Source organism: Thunnus maccoyii, chromosome 6 (genome assembly GCF_910596095.1).
Source record: "Thunnus maccoyii chromosome 6, fThuMac1.1, whole genome shotgun sequence".
NCBI lineage: Eukaryota > Metazoa > Chordata > Actinopteri > Scombriformes > Scombridae > Thunnus > Thunnus maccoyii.
The window spans coordinates 19779336-19798026 of record NC_056538.1 but is presented as its reverse complement, the minus strand read 5'-3'; the positions used below and the strand labels follow the sequence as shown (position 1 = coordinate 19798026).

General features: G+C 37.9%; 1 protein-coding gene across 7 annotated transcripts in view; it reads left to right on the top strand.

The window, feature by feature from the left end:
- The window catches only part of si:ch211-195m9.3, a 29516-nt gene extending 12833 nt beyond the window's left edge, over positions 1 to 16683 (top strand). For 5 of the 7 annotated variants that reach the window (XM_042413370.1, XM_042413371.1, XM_042413372.1 and 2 more), the window contains 15 exons: positions 1934 to 2094; positions 2342 to 2476; positions 2798 to 2980; positions 4388 to 4555; positions 6606 to 6740; positions 7063 to 7245; positions 8021 to 8034; positions 8459 to 8481; positions 8600 to 8700; positions 11360 to 11451; positions 12248 to 12333; positions 13805 to 13961; positions 14749 to 14896; positions 14994 to 15047; positions 15156 to 16683. In XM_042413370.1, coding sequence (XP_042269304.1) covers positions 1944 to 2094; positions 2342 to 2476; positions 2798 to 2980; positions 4388 to 4555; positions 6606 to 6740; positions 7063 to 7245; positions 8021 to 8034; positions 8459 to 8481; positions 8600 to 8700; positions 11360 to 11451; positions 12248 to 12333; positions 13805 to 13961; positions 14749 to 14896; positions 14994 to 15047; positions 15156 to 15454 — 1929 coding nt within the window. In that variant the 5' untranslated portion in view covers positions 1934 to 1943 and the 3' untranslated portion in view covers positions 15455 to 16683. The remainder of the gene's footprint in view (positions 1 to 1933; positions 2095 to 2341; positions 2477 to 2797; positions 2981 to 4387; positions 4556 to 6605; positions 6741 to 7062; positions 7246 to 8020; positions 8035 to 8458; positions 8482 to 8599; positions 8701 to 11359; positions 11452 to 12247; positions 12334 to 13804; positions 13962 to 14748; positions 14897 to 14993; positions 15048 to 15155) is intronic. The other 2 variants (XM_042413368.1, XM_042413373.1) reach the window with 2 other exon arrangements.
- Positions 16684 to 18691: the final 2008 nt, after the last annotated feature.

The window sequence follows — 18691 nt, the reverse complement described above, 5'->3', positions numbered from 1 at the left end:
TTTACCTCCTGTCCTCCTCAATTTTTGGAGTCACCAGCCGCCACTGGTGCTGGTGAATACTGTACATACCAGAGCTACAAAGATTCGTTGATTAATCGATTAGTCAATTGACAGAGAATTAATCAGCAACTATTATGATAACTGATTACTCATTTTAAGTCATTTTTAAGAAAAAAATACTAAAATTATTTGATTACAGCTTCTCACTTGAGAATATTTTCTGTTTTTTTTTTAGTTTTTTATGACAGTAAACTGAATATCTTTGTGTTGTGGACTTTTGGTTGGGACAAAACAAGACATTTGAGGATGTCACCTTGAGCTTGGGGAAACAGTGATCGACATGTTTTAACCATTTCTAACATTTTATAGACCAGACGATTAATCAGTTAATGAGTAATCGATTTATTAATCACAATTTCATGCAATTTGTCAATTGCATGAAATTGACAAAAAAGCAGTTCAGCTCAGCAAGGAGATTGACATCAACTGTGCATCCTTCAACTCTACTGAGTTCTACCCTAAGCGGGACTCGAACTCACAGTCTTTTGATTTAAAAGGAGTTAAGAAGCAACATGACCTTAAACCACTGAACTACTTAGACATGCCCTGTAGATCAGGAAAAGATGTATTTAACAAGCATATCAATCTGCATTTTAGGTAATAATGTTAAGGTAAGCTAGAGTGGAACTGAACTATGGTACATGATAGAGATGGAAAGCAACTTTGTACATGAGAGCAATATTATGAGGAGCACTGCAGTGAGCGGGTATCAAACACATAACCTTGTCATCTAAGGTGACACTGATCAGGAGAACAGTGTTCTAAAACACTGAGCCAACAGACATTCACAAAAATGAGAGGAAAAAAATCTCCATTTTGATGAGGAAAATGTATTTGTCTCAAACTAGAGCTTGAAGCCAAGAGATTTGTACATCATTAGGGAAAGCAAGACTAGTTTAACATGAGAATGAATGATATGTGTAAAAAGTGTTTGAAGGAAGAGAGAATCTGTAAGTTTAAGAAACTGGAGTGAGAGGAGACACACATCCTGCAGACTGTATTGCAGTCAATGACAACATGACAGGAACTCTCTATCAATTAAGGTTCAGATCTCAAAAGCTATAAGTCCTATGTGAAATGTATTTACATTTTGAGAGAGAAGAGGCTTGTGGCAACATACTGAGGCAGGATATGTGCTTGAGGAGTTAAAACTGTGGAAGTGAAAGCTGTTTAGAATTTTTTTTCTGGTCTAAAATTATCTGTGCTCTCCACTGTGCCTGATCACATGACACACTGGTGAGACCTGGCAAAGTCTGCAAAACCCCCGACTTTGGGCTTAAATTGCTGAAAAACTAATCTGATAACTTTGAAAATTCAAAGTTTTGTGAACATTTTAAAGTTTGAATGGCGTCTGTAGGATAAGAGATGTCCAAGCAGTTGAGTGTCAAAGTGACAAAGGTTCCAACTCAGTTGGATGATTCGTCCCATAGACTGCCATTATAAATTTTAATGATTTAAAAAATTATATAAAATCGCTGAAACATGTTTCATTTCATTTCAGAAAAATACAAGCACACATCTGCTGAATGAGTTGTACAGATTGACATTTAAATGGTTTTTATAGCACAAAGTACGCAGCAGATTATTGTGTGATTGCTTTCAGCAATCACACAATAATCGATTAATCAATTAATGAATACAATTGTTAGTTGCAGGCTTAGTACACAGATACAGTGTATCTTGGGTACCTGTCTAGTTACAGTCCATCAGAGGGCAGTATTGCAAAGGATAAGGGTGAAATGTGGATCGGTGACACAGGATGCTATCGGTTTACCTGTAAAATAACTGCATTTTCCACATGTTTACAGCACTATCTATAGAATATTTGTGACTTGTTTGTGATAGCCGGGGTTATATTATCTATGCCTTCCAGAAAAACCTGCATGTCTACAGAGTATGACACCCGCGAGGCTGTGTGCTGTGAGAATCAACTTCACAAAGGCGCAGAGGCAGAGTTGTCATGTTGTGGACAGGAGGTTTTCAACCCTGCCGTAGCCACTTGTTGTAAAGTAAAACATGAAAACACCACGACAGGTAATGAGGAATTTTGGTTTTATGCAATTTAGTTGATACATGTGTCTATCCTTCAGAGTCTCTTCATTCGCTGAATGAAGAGTTAGATCTATCATAAACCTCTTGATGCTCATGAACACAAAGAACACCATGTGAAAAGCCTTCTTCAAATACCCTCTCGTCCTCCTGAGCCACAGCCACCCCCAAGTGTAGCACTGTTCAACTATAGTGCTGATGTCTGTATCTTGACTTGATCTCTGTTTCACAGTTAATATCACGCAGGGTATAAGCAAAATGGTGTCAGATTGCTGTGGACTGAAGGCCTTCAACTCACTCAATGAAATATGCTGCCAGTCAACTATCATAGTCAGACCTGTGCCAAATGCCCAATGTTGTGGTAAAGGTGAGCAGAGCATGGACACAATTTATGGATGAATTGAAATAATGTCAGCAATAGCAGCTGCACCATTACAAATACATATAACTTATTGGGTATTTTTCCTTACATCACATATAGATAAGATGATTTTCTGACACAAAACGATTGAAGTAAACGACAAAAGAAACTTTATTCTGCTTATGTTGCAACTGTTTTAGCTCAGACTTGCACAATTGTTCATGTAATGCATCTTCTGTTCACTTGTTGTCTGCAGGATACATGGTAGCTTGTACCCTGAGTTGTGGCATGATACAGTTTTAAGTATAATCATGATCTTTTCCACAGTGGCTTTTGATGAAGAAAAGCAGCTGTGTTGTGGTCCGAACGAGACGGTCTTGACCAGGAAATCACCAGATGAGCAATGCTGTGGACATGAGGTGTACAACACCAAGACAGAGTGCTGCTATGAGGCAGAAGATGTTTTAAAGAAGGCGTCCATCTGTTCACAACGGTGTTCAAAGGAGTCAGGTGTGTCTGGCCATCATCCCTTATCTATATAAGGCAGTTTAATGTTATTGCATTGTATTTTTTGGGACCATGTACAGTGTTAAACATAAATGTTACTATTTGATGTACTGCTGGAACTAGCTGGAACCCTGAAGAGTATTTGCCAGATGATCCATGACTGTGGTTAGAGAAGCTTACTATTCAACAAAATACAGAATAGTTCAGAAACGGGCTAACAGAAGTGCAGAAAAAGGAGATCTAGCCAAAGATATGGAAGGGAAATCATTCCCAAATTATTTTTAATGTGCACTGGCTTCTTTATAGTGAGAGTGGACAGGCTCTGTATTTCATCCCATGCCATCTTTTCTCTCATGAGCAGACAAAACCATCCACAAGTGTGTTGGACAGCAAGGACAGAGTTAAGCTAGCAAACATCAAATGGCAAAAAATGTACAAAAAAATTCCTGAACATGAGACACACAAGCCCCATAAGCAATGCTATTTATAATGGAAAAGCCTTCAGTACTCATTATTGGCCGCAACAGGAGCTGATTCTCACTTTCAAAAACACCTGCAGACTGGAAACTGACAATTATATTTTACTTTTAAAGACACTTTCCGCTTAAGTCACATTGAGGAAACTGATTAGAAATGACATGTGTTTCACCCATCCACCATCCAAAGTGCTTTACAATGTTTCTGCTGCTCATTCACCCATTCACTCTCACATTCATGCACAAAGTCACACTTGGATGGTGGCAAGCTACCATGCAAGGTGCTGGCACAACCAATTTGGGTTCAGTATCTTGCCCAAGGACACATCGACATATGGACAGGAGCAGTTGGGGATCGAACTACCCACACTCTCGTCCTTCTGAGCCACAGCCACCCCCAAGTGTAGCACTGTTCAACTATAGTGCTGATGTTTGTATCTTGACTTGATCTCTGTTTCACAGTTAATATCACGCAGGGTATAAGTAAAACGGTGTCAGATTTCTGTGGACTGAAGGCCTACAACCCACTCAATGAAATATGCTGCCAGTCAATTATCATAGTCAGACCTGTGCCAAATGCCCAATTTTGTGGTAAAGGTGAGCAGAGCATGGACACAATTTATGGATGAATTGAAATAATGTCAGCAATAGCAGCTGCACCATTACAAATACATATAACTTATTGGGTATTTTTCCTTATGTCACATGTAGATAAGATGATTTTCTGACACAAAACTATTGAAGTAGACGACAAAAAAAATCTTCATTCTGCTTATGTTGCAACTGTTTTAGCTCAGACTTGCACAATTGTCCATGTAATGCATCTTCTGTTCACTTGTTGTCTGCAGGATACATGATAGCTTGTACCCTGACTTGTGGCATGATACAGTTTTAAGTATACTCATGATCTTTTCCACAATGGCTTTTGATAAAGAAAAGCAGCCGTGTTGTGGTCCGAACGAGACGGTCTTGATCAGGAAATCACCAGATGAGCAATGCTGTGGACATGAGCTGTACAACACCAAGACAGAGTGCTGCTTTCAGGAAGGAGATGTTTTAAAGAAGGAGCCCATCTGTTCACAACGGTGTTCAAAGGAGTCAGGTGTGTCTGACCATCATCCCTTATCTATATAAGGCAGTTTAATGTTATTGCATTGTATTTTTTGGGACCATGTACAGTGTTAAACATAAATGTTACTATTTGATGTACTGCTGGAACTAGCTGGAACCCTGAAGAGTATTTGCCAGATGATCCATGACTGTGGTTAGAGAAGCTTACTATTCAACAAAATACAGAATAGTTCACAAATGGGCTAACAGAAGTGCAGAAAAAGTAGATCTAGCCAAAGATATGGAAGGGAAACCATTCCCAAATTATTTTTAATGTGCACTGGCTTCTTTACAGTGAGAGTGGACAGGCTCTGTATTTCATCCCATGCCATCTTTTCTCTCATGAGCAGACAAAACCATCCACAAGTGTGTTGAACAGCAAGGACGGAGTTAAGCTAGCAAACATCAAATGGCAAAAAATGTACAAAAAAATTCCTGAACATGAGACACACAAGCCCCATAAGCAATGCTATTTATAATGGAAAAGCCTTCAGTAATCATTATTGGCCGCAACAGGAGCTGATTCTCACTTTCAAAAACACCTGCAGACTGAACTTGAGAAGAATAAAGCCATTTTACACAGATTTTTGGATGTGACCCTTCGCTTGGCGTCAAGGAATCTAGCATTAAACGGAAGAAAATAGACTTGAAGCTTAAAAATAGGCTTTGGGTTGCAGCCACACATGTAAAGGGTTAGCTGCTATGCAGCCTGTGCAGACAGTTGGATTGATTAATAAAACAAAATTGGCAACCGAACGTATACATACTTTGTTACAAATGACAATTATACACAAAATACAGAAGTACTTGCACAATTGTCCATGTAATGCATCTTCTGTTCTTTTCTATCCAAGCACTTGTTGTCTGCAGGATTTGTGGTAGCTTGTACCCTGAGATGTGGTGTGATAAAGTGTTAAGTATAATCATGATCTTTACCACAGTGGCTTTTGATAGAAAAAGCAGCTGTGTTGTGGTCTATCATCTATCATAAACCTCTTGATGCTCATGAACACAAAGAACACCTTTGTGTTGTTACTTATCCATGTGAAAAGCCTTCTTCAAATATTTTTGTGGTTTTGTTTTTACAATTCAATTGAAACTGTAAAACCTGTCACATGAATAGAATAACACACAGCAACGTAAATGCTGGCAGAGTTACAAACAGCAGAAGGTAATACACCTACCTGATGACACCTATTGAAAACGAGTGCAGTGTAATACAACAGCCCATCATTAAATTTACATTAATGAATGTAATAATGTTCCATTTTTGTTGAATCTGTTTTAGAGAGGTGTTGATTCAACTTCAGAGTCATTTTGGAGGCTGTAATTTGTGGTGCTGTTGAACTGTATTGTTTTTAATATTTTTCCCACCATATTTCATATCAGTTAGGGTAGACTATATAACTAAAAATATCAGGGCTATTGTTTCGTGCCATGTCTACGCATTCCTGTGCATAGACTCCGTCAGTACACAGGAATGCTTTCAGACACAGTGCTGTTACTGTTTGGCAGTTCTCAGAGCCAAATATGCAATAGCTGCACAGACTTGAAGCATAAAAATATGCTTTGAGTCACAGCTACGTCAAAAAAACTGTGAACAGTGGGATTGATTAAAATTACAATAAAATAAAACTGCAATAGACCGTATATATACCAACTTTGTTAAAAATGACAATTATATTTTACTTTTAAAGACACTTTCTGCTTAAGTCACATTGAGGAAACTGATTAGAAATGACATGTGTTTCACCCATCCACCATCCAAAGTGCTTACAATGTTTCTGCTGCTCATTCACCCATTCACTCTCACATTCATGCACAAAGTCACACTTGGATGGTGGCAAGCTACCATGCAAGGTGCTGGCACAACCAATTTGGGTTCAGTATCTTGAACCAAGGACACATCGACATATGGACAGGAGCAGTTGGGGATCGAACTACCCACCCTCTCGTCCTCCTGAGCCACAGCCACCCCCAAGTGTAGCACTGTTCAACTATAGTGCTGATGTTTGTATCTTGACTTGATCTCTGTTTCACAGTTAATATCAAGCAGGGTATAAGTAAAACGGTGTCAGATTGCTGTGGACTGAAGGCCTACAACCCACTCAATGACATATGCTGCCAGTCAACTATCATAGTCAGACCTGTGCCAAATGCCCAATGTTGTGGTAAAGGTGAGTAGAGCATGGACACAATTTATGGATGAATTGAAATAATGTCAGCAATAGCAGCTGCACCATTACAAATACATATAACTTATTGGGTATTTTTCCTTACATCACATATAGATAAGATGATTTTCTGACACAAAACTATTGAAGTAGACAACAAAAAAAAACTTTATTCTGCTTATGTTGCAACTGTTTTAGCTCAGACTTGCACAATTGTTCATGTAATGCATCTTCTGTTCACTTGTTGTCTGCAGGATACATGGTAGCTTGTACCCTGAGTTGTGGCATGATACAGTTTTAAGTATAATCATGATCTTTTCCACAGTGGCTTTTGATAAAGAAAAGCAGCTGTGTTGTGGCCCGAACAAGACGGTCTTGACCAGGAAATCACCAGATGAGCAATGCTGTGGACATGAGCTGTACAACACCAAGACAGAGTGCTGCTATGAGGCAGACGATGTTTTAAAGAAGGCGTCCATCTGTTCACAACGGTGTTCAAAGGAGTCAGGTGTGTCTGGCCATCATCCCTTATCTATATAAGGCAGTTTAATGTTATTGTATTGTATTTTTTGGGACCATGTACAGTCCCATGATGTACTGCACCAGAGTTAGCTTGAGCTAATTTTCAACTCCAGTCCCTTAGGCAGGACACAATTAAAACATATAAAAGCACAACAGCAAACAGTAGACAATAAAAAACACACAGGAAACATGCAAATCAGTTTAACTTGTACCCTCAGGTTTATATTTTCTAGTAAACATTTTTAAGTTTGCATGCCCACTGCAATTCACCCCCATGAAATGAGAAAGCAGTAACTTCGAATTATTACATAGACATGTTGGTGATGATAGACCCTCATTGAATATATAGCCTTTTAATTATATAAATAACACTGCAATCTGATTTTTAATCACAGATTTCCTTTACTTATTTGAGGAGAAATGATTGCCGTGTGTTTGAATGATGCGGCTGGTGGGACCTCCAACAATGCAATACTTGTTCTTATTTCCTCAATCTGTTTCTTTGGAAAGCCATACTTTATCTCCCTAACACAGACATGTGTGATTTATTTTGTTGGTCAGGTTTTTTTTTCTGGTGTTCAGAGTCTCCAGGAGCCAGAGAGTAATTAAGGCAAATGTCTTGACATGCAGGATGTGTCACTGACACCAACGCCTATGGTTTTACAATGACTGAATACAATGAATACAATGCATGCACTTTGTTTTTCTGCTGAAATGACATGTATTCCATCCTAAAAGTACAATGTGCTCTCTGTCTACAGGTGCGCAACAACAGGTAAGAAACAAACGCCTCTCTTCAGTTCATGTTATAAGAGTCTCAACAGCTAACCATAACAATAACTTCACTCATATATGTTCCTTATTCAATCAATCAATCAATCAATTTTTATTTATATAGCGCCAAATCACAACAAAAGTCATTTTGTTTTCATTTTGGTGTTCTGCATACAATATAATATAAAGGGGGTAAATAAACAGAACACCTTACAGTATAATTAAATCCACTACAGTAGTTCTGCAATAAAGCTGACCTTTGTGAGGCTCATAATGTTTTTGTTGAGACTGTGTTAATTCAACAGGATCATGATCAGCTTTAAAGCCATAGTGTATATTGTATTGATAATGATGATAGGGGTCAGAGTTGTGTAGTAGTGTGTTGCCCTATAATATATTTACATAGTTTTTGTTTTGTTTTTTAGAAACCAAGCTCCCAGCCCAACTGGTAAGGTTTTACTTGTCATACTGAGACCAACACAACTATATATATAAGGAATTGTGTGTCCATGCATTGTGTTGCTGCTTTTGTGTTTATTTTTTTGCTTATCTTTTTAAATCCACAGCACCAAGCCTCAGACACACCTCTGTGGGTCATCATGTTACAATCCGAATGAATTCCGCTGCTGTGAGAGAAACCAAACAGAGCCCCATTGGTGCTGTGCAGGTATGACTGTGGTTGTGTGGGTGTTACATCTGTCAGTTGTTATCTGATGGTGTGGGTGTTACATCTGTCAGTTGTTATCTGATGGGACATTATGTTATTATGTTGGTGCCTGTCTATGTAGCTTAGAGTAAGTAATTAGAGTAAGATGACATCATAAGATATAGCTGACAAGCAGGTTTATTTAACAGAGCTGTTAATCTTTTCATGATTGACATTTGTCTGTGGACACATTAAGTAACTGAAGCATACAGTAAGATTAACATGTTACTGGTTCAGTAGACCTTGTTAAGCTATTCTTTTTATGCAATTAATGTCTGTAGTCCCAAATCTTTATAATTTATTTTAAAACATAAGTGGTTTCCTGTCCCCCTAAATAATGTGTAGACACAAGATTTTTTGCTCTTAAAAAAGATATTAACTTGCAGCTAGTGGTTAAACAGCATTCTCTCGTCAAGGAATCCAGATCACCAAGTTTGTAAATTCATCCCCAGATTTTCTCCTGAGGTGTTGATTAGAAAAGAAAATATCCTGATTGTTCATTTTGTCTTTATGGTAAACCATTATACAGGAATGGCCAAAGAGGATGGGCTTCTGAAAAATGATTCTCTGCTACAACTTGTCAATTTAAACCCTTGCTTCCACAAGTGTGTTGCCTAATCGTAGTTCCAAATTGTCCTTATCTCTGACACAAAATACTGTGTGGATAGATTCAACAGTAAAAAAAATATAGTATGCAGATGACATGTTTTGGAGAAAGTATCTCTCCAAAGGGATGGGAAAAGTAAGATATGGGTGTGGGAGCAGGATCAACTAGAAGCAGTCCTTTTTAATAACTTATTTATGTACTTATTTATTTTTGGAATTTCACAACTTGGGTGACCTGCTGGGTGACAAATTAGTGTCTAAGGAAGGTATTGGGCCACCCTGAGCATATATTGCATACTTTAGCATACATCCTAAAGCTCTACCAGAGGCATGGAAACCATTCCTCCGATAGATATTCCCTCATTTAGTGTTTGTGTAGCATTGAGATCTGGTGACTGTGGTGGCCATAGCATATGAGTCACATAATTTTCATATTTAATAGTCACTGACCCCCTGTACAGAAGCAGCTGTGTTCATTACGTTTCTCCACTGCATATACTGTATATTATAGTTAATATAACTCCCCTGCATAAGGTTTGAGAAATTATTGATTCAAAACAACATGTGTTAGTGATGACCCAACATAGCCAGTGCCTTCTAAATCTGTTACATATGACTGTCACAAAACACTGTCTGCTGATCTGCCACAGCTGTTGTTAATACTAGGTTAGGTTTAGGCACAAAAACTATTTGGTTAAGGTTAAGGAAAGATCATGGTCATGTGTAAAAGAAAGCAAAGTTCATTGTTAATTGCACCTTCCACTTGTTTCCTGATGAGAGAGTCATATTTCACACAGCTGCTAACGGTCACATAAATGTAATCACAGTTTGTTTTGGTAATTGAAACAATGATAAATCACCCCCTTTCCCCTTTCTTCACTGAATGAATGATTTTTTAAAATATTTATTACCACACTTAAGATGACAGCACACAGGAGCAAGCAACACTAAAAGGCTGTCACAATTCAGTCCAGGAAGTACAAAAAGAATCTACCGGAGAGGGCAGCTTCAGTCCTGAAGCTAAATGACTATTGCACATCTGTGCATTTTACTCCTCTGTGCTGAACATAAGAAACAGAATTAAACTTGCATTCTGATGTTAGGTTTGTCCTTTTTCACCTGCTGCATTTTTCTTTTGGAAGAATGAATGGTAAAGGACTTCACATAAACCACACTGACCGATGCCTTTGGAATGCCAGTCCTCTTATCACCTCCAGGGAAAGAGTGGAGTATGTCTGGTCATAGACCACAAAAATTAAATTCTTATTTTTTTAATGTACAAGATTGATGTCAGGGGAGATGTGGGTGGTATCTGTGGGGAAAGAGGGCAGGATGTACATGTGACAAAAGTTGTTCACATGGTTTAAAAAGGTACAATGCCAGGACACACCCAATAGTTAACCAAAAGTGTTGAAATATCAAATGAGTCACTGCATCAAGAAGCTTCTGTAGGTCTTAATTACATGCAGGTCATCCTCTAATCAATAAGCAACTCAAGGGAACATGTTTGTAATAGAAAATCAGTAATAATATGTAATAATAATGTTAACAACAATAGGGTCTGTGGCACAAATCATGAATAATGAATGTCAAAGACTTCCAACTCGCCACTTTCCCTATCTTTCCCTTTCCCTATCTTTGCTGCTGCAGTTTTCATTTATCTTTTTTGTGTATTTTTGTGAACAGTATAAAATGGGAGTCCACACCCTTCCACTTCCCTTCATTTGCACTCTGGAGGTTTAATGACATCATGTAATATTTTATCAAAGAGGGTTTTGTCATGACAAATGTTGCAGCTGCTAGAGAAAACCTTAACAGGTGGTGCTGAATTTTTCTCACCCTCATCTATTGTTGTCTTTATCTTTGTGATTTCCCATGAAGTCATTTCTCTCAGTCGTCATTCATCCCCAGGCCCACTTCCAAGACTCAAGTTACTGCCAAGTTACTGTCACTGCTCCTGTTAATTTCTCTGTCTTGTATCCACCCTTGCACACCCACACACCCCTCTGTTTAGGTCAATGTGATGCTGTACCGACAGTGTATAACCCACGTACACATGTCTGCTGTGACGGCTGTGTATCTGATGGGAAGCCTTGGATTGATCAAGTAATGTACCTATAACCTTTTCTGTTTCTCACTGCAGACTTTGTGTTCTTCTGTAAGAAACTTAAACTACCCTCCCCAGTGGGTGTTGTAGGCTACTAAAAAACAGTTCAATCACTCCTTGTTATTCTAAATTTTGTTCTAATTAGTTATTTTTAAAAGGAGTTAAGAATGAACTCACTGAACTCCAAGAAAAAAGAACTTCAGAGGTTAGAAAAAAAATTCCAGTGCTTGTTTTTCTAAGTGGCTGGCCTTCAGGCAGGCAGCATTTCTAGTAGATAAAGTAGTTTAGCATATTTGCAATATAATCTACACAATGTCCCAGTATCCCAGTTATCACTGTAAAGAAAACAACCTCTGTTGTGTTGGTGCAGCATCACAGAGAGAGCTCGGAGCTCCTCCCAGCCCCTTACTACAGAATTTGAGGGTGTTTTTTATTTAATGGATAAGAAGTCCTGCTAACGTTAGTGCGTATGCAAAAGGATGATATAACAATGCCTTGGTAAGACTTGCACAACATGTACATATTTTATGTGTAGAATGTAGTATTTGAAAAGATTTTTATGCTTTTAGTCTGCATTTTTTTCCTCATATTTTTGTCAGAATTCATGAATTCATGCACAATTTACTGTATTTTCTCTGATTCTTCAATTGCTGCGGAGAGGCTCTGTATAGTTTCGCACAACCTGGAGTTCTCTGTTGTAATAACACCTTGTACGCGGGCAGAGAAGATGGAGAAGAATGTTCAGAAGACAGTATTCCTTACAACCTGGCTAAAGGGACTATATGTTTTTCTCAGTTTCATGGCTTACCTGGACTGGAGCAGCACTGCTGTGGGAGAGAAGTCTACCAGCCTGATACTGAGATCTGCTGTGATGGACACAGGTGAATGCATACATGTGTGCATGCTTGTCTGTGAAAAGACAGATTCAGTGAGACTGAAGACCTTTTTTTATTAGCTTAGTATATTGCTGTGCCTGGCGTCTGGTCTTTTCCCCTCTTGCTGATCAACAGTTGAATCTGTTTTTTTCCATAGTCTGGAGGACATGTGGGAAACAATTATGTTTTGTTTCTCCGAGACAGGGTTAGGGTTTCAGACAGGAGTGGCAAGGAAAAAATTCTCTGTGGCTTATTTACACAGTGTCGAAAGCACGGGGCATTCCAGCAGCCAGAATGACCTGGTCTCTTCTTTGTTTAGTTTCTGGCATGCAGCGACAGAGTCAATGAGTTTGTCTGGGTAATTTTTTTTTTTTTAAGTTTTAAAATTTAAAACAGATATGTGCATGGCCTTGTTACAAAAATGGAAATACTTCCCCCCAAAGTCCCTTTAACAGGGAAAAAACTGTATGTTTTTGGTGTGGCATTCTGATTACAGCTGCAGTAATCAATATTTTTAATTATGTAAATTTGTGATAATGTGTAATATGAAAGCAGCCACATGTGGTGATTAATCCACAGGGAATGACTATTATTACCCATCCAACTCTGCAGCTCTCTCAGCTTTTTACCATTACTTTAGGTCACAGTTTTGGTTTTGGGGTTATTCCTGTGTGGTCAACTCTCAGCTGCTCTCATCAGTCTTTTTTCCAGCTCCAGCAGCTTGTTGTTTTCCACAAACAAACACTGTACGCTACCTGGCCAGCATCAAACAGCACAAAGACAAAGTTAGCAACTAGCTGATGAAGAAAGTCAAACATCTAGCTAGCAAAAAACCTAGATATTTTTTTGGAGGAGTTGGTGGGAATCAAAAGGAGAGAGGATTTTGTATCTGTCTGGGTCAGGTGGCCAACTCTGTGCCTGCCAGGTGTGTAAGTTGGCAGTGTTTGTTAATGTGTTAGCTAGATCAACCTGATAATAGGGCTTTTGTCTGTCAGCCTCTTTTTCCGTTCCCCCGCTCTTAGCACTAAAAACTTGATTAATATAGCTCCAAAGAAGTTATCCTGCAATGTGACATCCAGAGAAAACTTATTCTAACTCATACTCCTGTGAATGTAGAATTATCTGTCTTAGTTAGAGGTGGATTTGGGTATGACATAACCAATCCACATTAAATACAGTTTCTTTGTCAATATCATGTCATGTAATATTAGTTACCTTTATTCAGCACTTATGGGCGGCCAACTAATTTTTCAGTGCAACAGCAACACCTGATATCATGTTACTTCTTACTGTACATAAATAATGTTCCATGCAGTGAGGTATTAAGATTTTGAATTTAGGAAAAAGAGAGCACTGGTATTGTGTGTTATAATTGGTATTGGCAGATACCCTACATAGAGAATATACCTTATTTATTTGTCCCTCCTCATTTGATATTAATTAAGATCTGTGTTTCTCCACACGTACATCTCAATAGAGAGAAGATTCCTTTAAAATGCTGTGGGATTAAAGCCTATGACATTAAAGACCCACAGATGAAGTGCTGTGCAGGGAGACTGTACAACCTGACGTCCATAGGCGAGCAAGGACATGACGAACAGTGCTGTGGATCCATTCTGCATAACTCCTCATCAGTAGGTTTTATTGATAACAATGATAATAACAACAGTCCACTGGCTCCTTTGTCAGAGACAATTTCATTTCATTTTTTTTTATATCTATGACCTAAAATGTATCTTGAAGTAGTTTCGAGGAAATATGCTCATTTTTCTTTTTACATACTGTCTTTTTTTTTAATTATACCGTAGTCCCAGGGTGTATTTAGCTTGTCTTGGCAGTCAAAAAATGATAGGAAACAACTAGCAAAGCTCTGTCAAATGTAACAAAAATATGCCTTCAACAACTCCAAAGTTTCACATGTCATAAATCATCAGTGCATTCATGAGTAACCTTTTGTTCAGAGTTGTAAAAAGGTGTCCAAAGACAGCAACCTCACTGTAAGCAGTGGTAATGTGAGATTCTGTGTGCTTGAAATATTGTATCAATATTGTGTCACCTTTTTGTCTATTTTTCTGCACATGTTTGACAAAGTATGGCAAACTTGCAACCATCGCTCAGTCTATTTGTGAATAAAGACTTACAGATCCTTCCTTAGTTATGGGCAAAGGCAGAGGACCCTGCACATATTCTTAGACCAAATGGAAAGAAACATTTCTAATCTAAACCTACACACAATCATGTGTTTACTTTAGAGTAAATGTAGAGTAAATGTATGTATATGCCTAAAATTCTGCCCCAATGAGATCCATGAGAGAGACAGATATCTGTATATGTTATATGTCTGGAAAGAATGGCAAAGAAGAATTTTGTTGCTGCCAATTAATGTGACCATTCAAACTGTTTATAATATTCCTTCTTTGGGTCAAGAGTGTATGCTGCTCGAGTGAGGACAACGAGGTGCTCTACTCTATCAAGACAGGATTCGGATGCTGTGGTCACCTCTACTATAACTCCACCCTGTGGTCATGCTGTGCAGGGAAGCTGAGCCCAGTCAGTCAGTTGTGTGCAGGTTGGATGTTTTCCTTACGGAATTGTGCTTTGTTTTTTGTCATTTTGACTCCAGTGGTATGTTTCCTATCAATAATTTGTGAAATCTTCTTTTTCAGAATCCAGACTTCTGTCACTGAACAATCTGAATGAAACAGATCTTTGCAAAGAAAGTAAGTATTTTGGGGGGGAACATGTGAACTTGGAAACAAATTTTGTTTATGCATACAGTATATGTGGATTTGTGTATTTAATGTGTATGTGTATATATCCCTGTTTAGTGTACATCGGGACTGTGGAGAGTGTGTCTTTGGTCACCGTCGTGTTCAGAAACGTGCTGAAAATCCATGGAAGAAACGGAACGGTGAAACCTCTGGCTTTGCCTCATTTCCTGAAAATACCTGATCACTACAATTCTACTAAACTGATCCCTGGCAAGACCTACTTCTTTCATGATTCTACTAAACTGATCCCTGGCAAGACCTACTTCTTTCATGATGTGAATTTCTTTGCAGATTTCAAACACCACTCTGACCTTCAGTCACTCGATTTCATTTTTTCTAAGTGTTATGAGCAATGATGGTCTGGGGCTGCATGCAGCCCTCCAAAAGCCCTGTCCTCACAGTGAAGCTGCAGGGTTTATGCACTTTCCAATTTTGACCAAAACCCAGGTGATTTCTGAATGTAGTCTTAATCGTGCCTTGTCAGCTACCTAAGAAGATATAATGTATGAATATGACAACTTTGGAGTTACGTGAGTTACCTTAGGTGTATTCTTCCTCTTCCGATGGAGGCTATGCACGGACAAAGACAAAATTGATATCAACCCTACCAACCAACTACTGGTAAGACATTAAGCAAGTAAACAATCCCAAATTTCAAAGTAGCAGGGCATTACTTGAATTATTTACTATGATGTTTTACTGAGTTTCTAATTGTAATCCTTATACCACTTGTTACTAAGGACAGTAATTAGTACATTGACCAATATGGTGACAAATTCAACTGTACACTGTGAAGTACTCCTCCTATTCTACTATGATTATTTTCCAAAGTTTGACAAAAGCTACAGCATTAAAACCTTGGTTTCTGCAGTCTAAACTATACAACCAATATTAATTTGGTGTGAAAGTAACCGACTTCCTAGCTATCATGGTGGCAGCATGCAAGTGTATCAATACATAGCTTGATTCTTACATAAGCTAAACAGCTAATATGTTTTGTTTTTCAGAATATTATGCTAATTTTAATTGTTTTTATATACCTTTGAATTTTGTCCAGATCTACTCATAAATGTCAATTGTTTGCACACGTCCTCCACTCATATGATTGTATGTTTATATGTAAATGGCATAAAATATTGCTCGTGTCATGATTTATGAAGCTAGTAATGAATTTGCCTTTCATCAAAAATATCAGGGATACAAATATGTATGTGGATGACCTTATCACCTAGTGGTTCCATTGTGGTGACTTTGATTTGTTTTTCACCATAACTATTTTTTTTCTCCTTTGGTGCATTCATGCTTCAGTTGTTAATCAAGTGAATATAATTTTTGTACTGTAATACACTAAGAAATTGTGAAAATAGCATCTGTTTTGCATTTGTACTGTACTTTACTCATTCATACAACTGTATGTGAAAGACATAAACAATTTACATCTAACCAAAGATATTTTTCATAAAAGCAACATAAACACTTAGTATTGCATGTTTTAATACAGTATGTTTGACTTATAAACATACAATTTTAAATTGCATGTTTATTTTTAATTGACTCACATGTGACACCACATACAGTACTTTGGGTGCCTAATGTGTTTTTAAGTTTTCAGTAAAAAAAAAAAAAAAAACAGTTATTGTTGTATCCTCTCTTTGTTTTTCACCACAAACATACTTCTGAAATCACAGGATGTACATTTTGGTCTGACGTTTTTGTGTGGGCTTTTTTGGCTCTGAGTAAGAGCTCCAGCAGTCAAGAGGAGACTGTTTTGCTGTGTTTCTCTGCAACAGTGTGAGGATTTCAGATAGGAGTGGCAAAGGAAAAATTCTTTGTTCAGTTTCTGGCAACCTTTAAAACACACCCAGTGACAGAGACAGGAAATGTTTGTCTGTCTGGGACAAAAAAAAAAGACACTTAGATGCTCATAATATATTTGTGAAAAGGTTATTGTCACAATCATTCCTCCTCTCCTTAATTACTCTCCTACTGATGCTGTGGCACGATTTTCCTAACAACTTCAGCTGAACATGTGTTCTTGCACAGATTGAGGACTATGGATTTTGTCCAACATTCTTACAGTAGAGTAGAGAGAGAGATAGAGAGAGAGTAGTTGGCAGTTACATATTTCATTTGGCAGCAAGTGAACTTCGTGCTTAATGACTTAGCAGCAAGAATGACAGCGGAATAAAAAGGAAAGGTAGAGCAGAGAAGGAAAGAGAGAAAAAAAGAAAGGTAAGTAAACATGCTAGCTAGCTAACGTTTGCTACCTAGCTAACGTTTGCTACCTAGCTAACGTAGCTAATGTTAGCGATGCATCATCATCATCCCCTGTCAAGATTGAAACTGCCAAGAAACTGGACAATCAATAATAAAAGTGGTAGTTCCCTTTCTAATTTCCTCAAAAACATTGATATCTAGTCTAGTTAATGTGGTCAATATTATTTTAAAATTCATCCGTTTTGGTGAAAATTTCAGTCAGTTGGTTCATACTTTGAGCTCATAATTCAAAATTATTGAGACAACACAACATCTTCTGTCACACTATTCTATATTATTTAATGTTTGTGTTGGTTAAAGGGCTATTTTAACCTTTGATGGGTAACGGTTAGTGTTTATCAGTAAACTGAGAAGGTTATTGTGCTCTTGCTCTGTTCTTTGAATAGGTGAAGAGAGTTGTTAACTCTATTATATTGGTACATTAAAAGATATGGTGTGCTGTGCTATTGCTTTTTTCTTTTTGAAGGTGGGGAGAGTAGCATTGGTGCATCTAGTAACATCTAGCATTGGTGGTAGTAGTAGCAGTGTTGTCTCCCTCCTTAATGATATCTACCTTTGGTTTTACCAGTTTTTGGCTCATTAGTTTGTTATTCACATTCACTAAAATTCACCAGAATGCAGGAAATCAAGTCTTTGTAACTAAAATTTTCCTAGTGTAGGACCCCCAGACCCCCCGCTTAAAAAGTGGCCTGACTGGGGTTATATTTGACGGTATATTTCCCAGCCTGAATGATTTTACCAGTCCGGCCATGTATATATCACAGTCTCTTGACTTTGTACTACATTGTACATTGTAAATAACTTTAGTACAAAGAGGTTCTGATATGTAGCACAACAAGCTACCAAAGCTCTGTAAATGGAACAGTGTTCCTGTACATGCATAGTGGCGTTTGCTGTTATTAGTCTTTGGAATAATTTCTAAACAAAATACCATGACTATAATCTTCATGTTGAAGGGACATGTCACCTAGTGCAACAGTGTGGCTCATTAATGTATTTTAATAGCTTTTGGACAACAACAAGCACTACATTTATCAGTGCTAATGATATACTACTACTGACATTGACAATGTCCTGGCTTCCCTATTTAAGATGTGGTTCAGAACATCAGATATTTGAGAGTTTCAATCCACCCTCCATCGCTGTATAAGAAATAATTACAAGACACATAAAACAGAAATAGACTCTAATTTACAAAGGTAGAAAATTTCTCCCTTATCATTTCACTCTTGCAATTTTTTTTAGTTATATTCAACCTTTCCCATGACCTTAAGAGCACTGGACAAAATAGCACTTCAAAGCTCTGGTTGTATGAG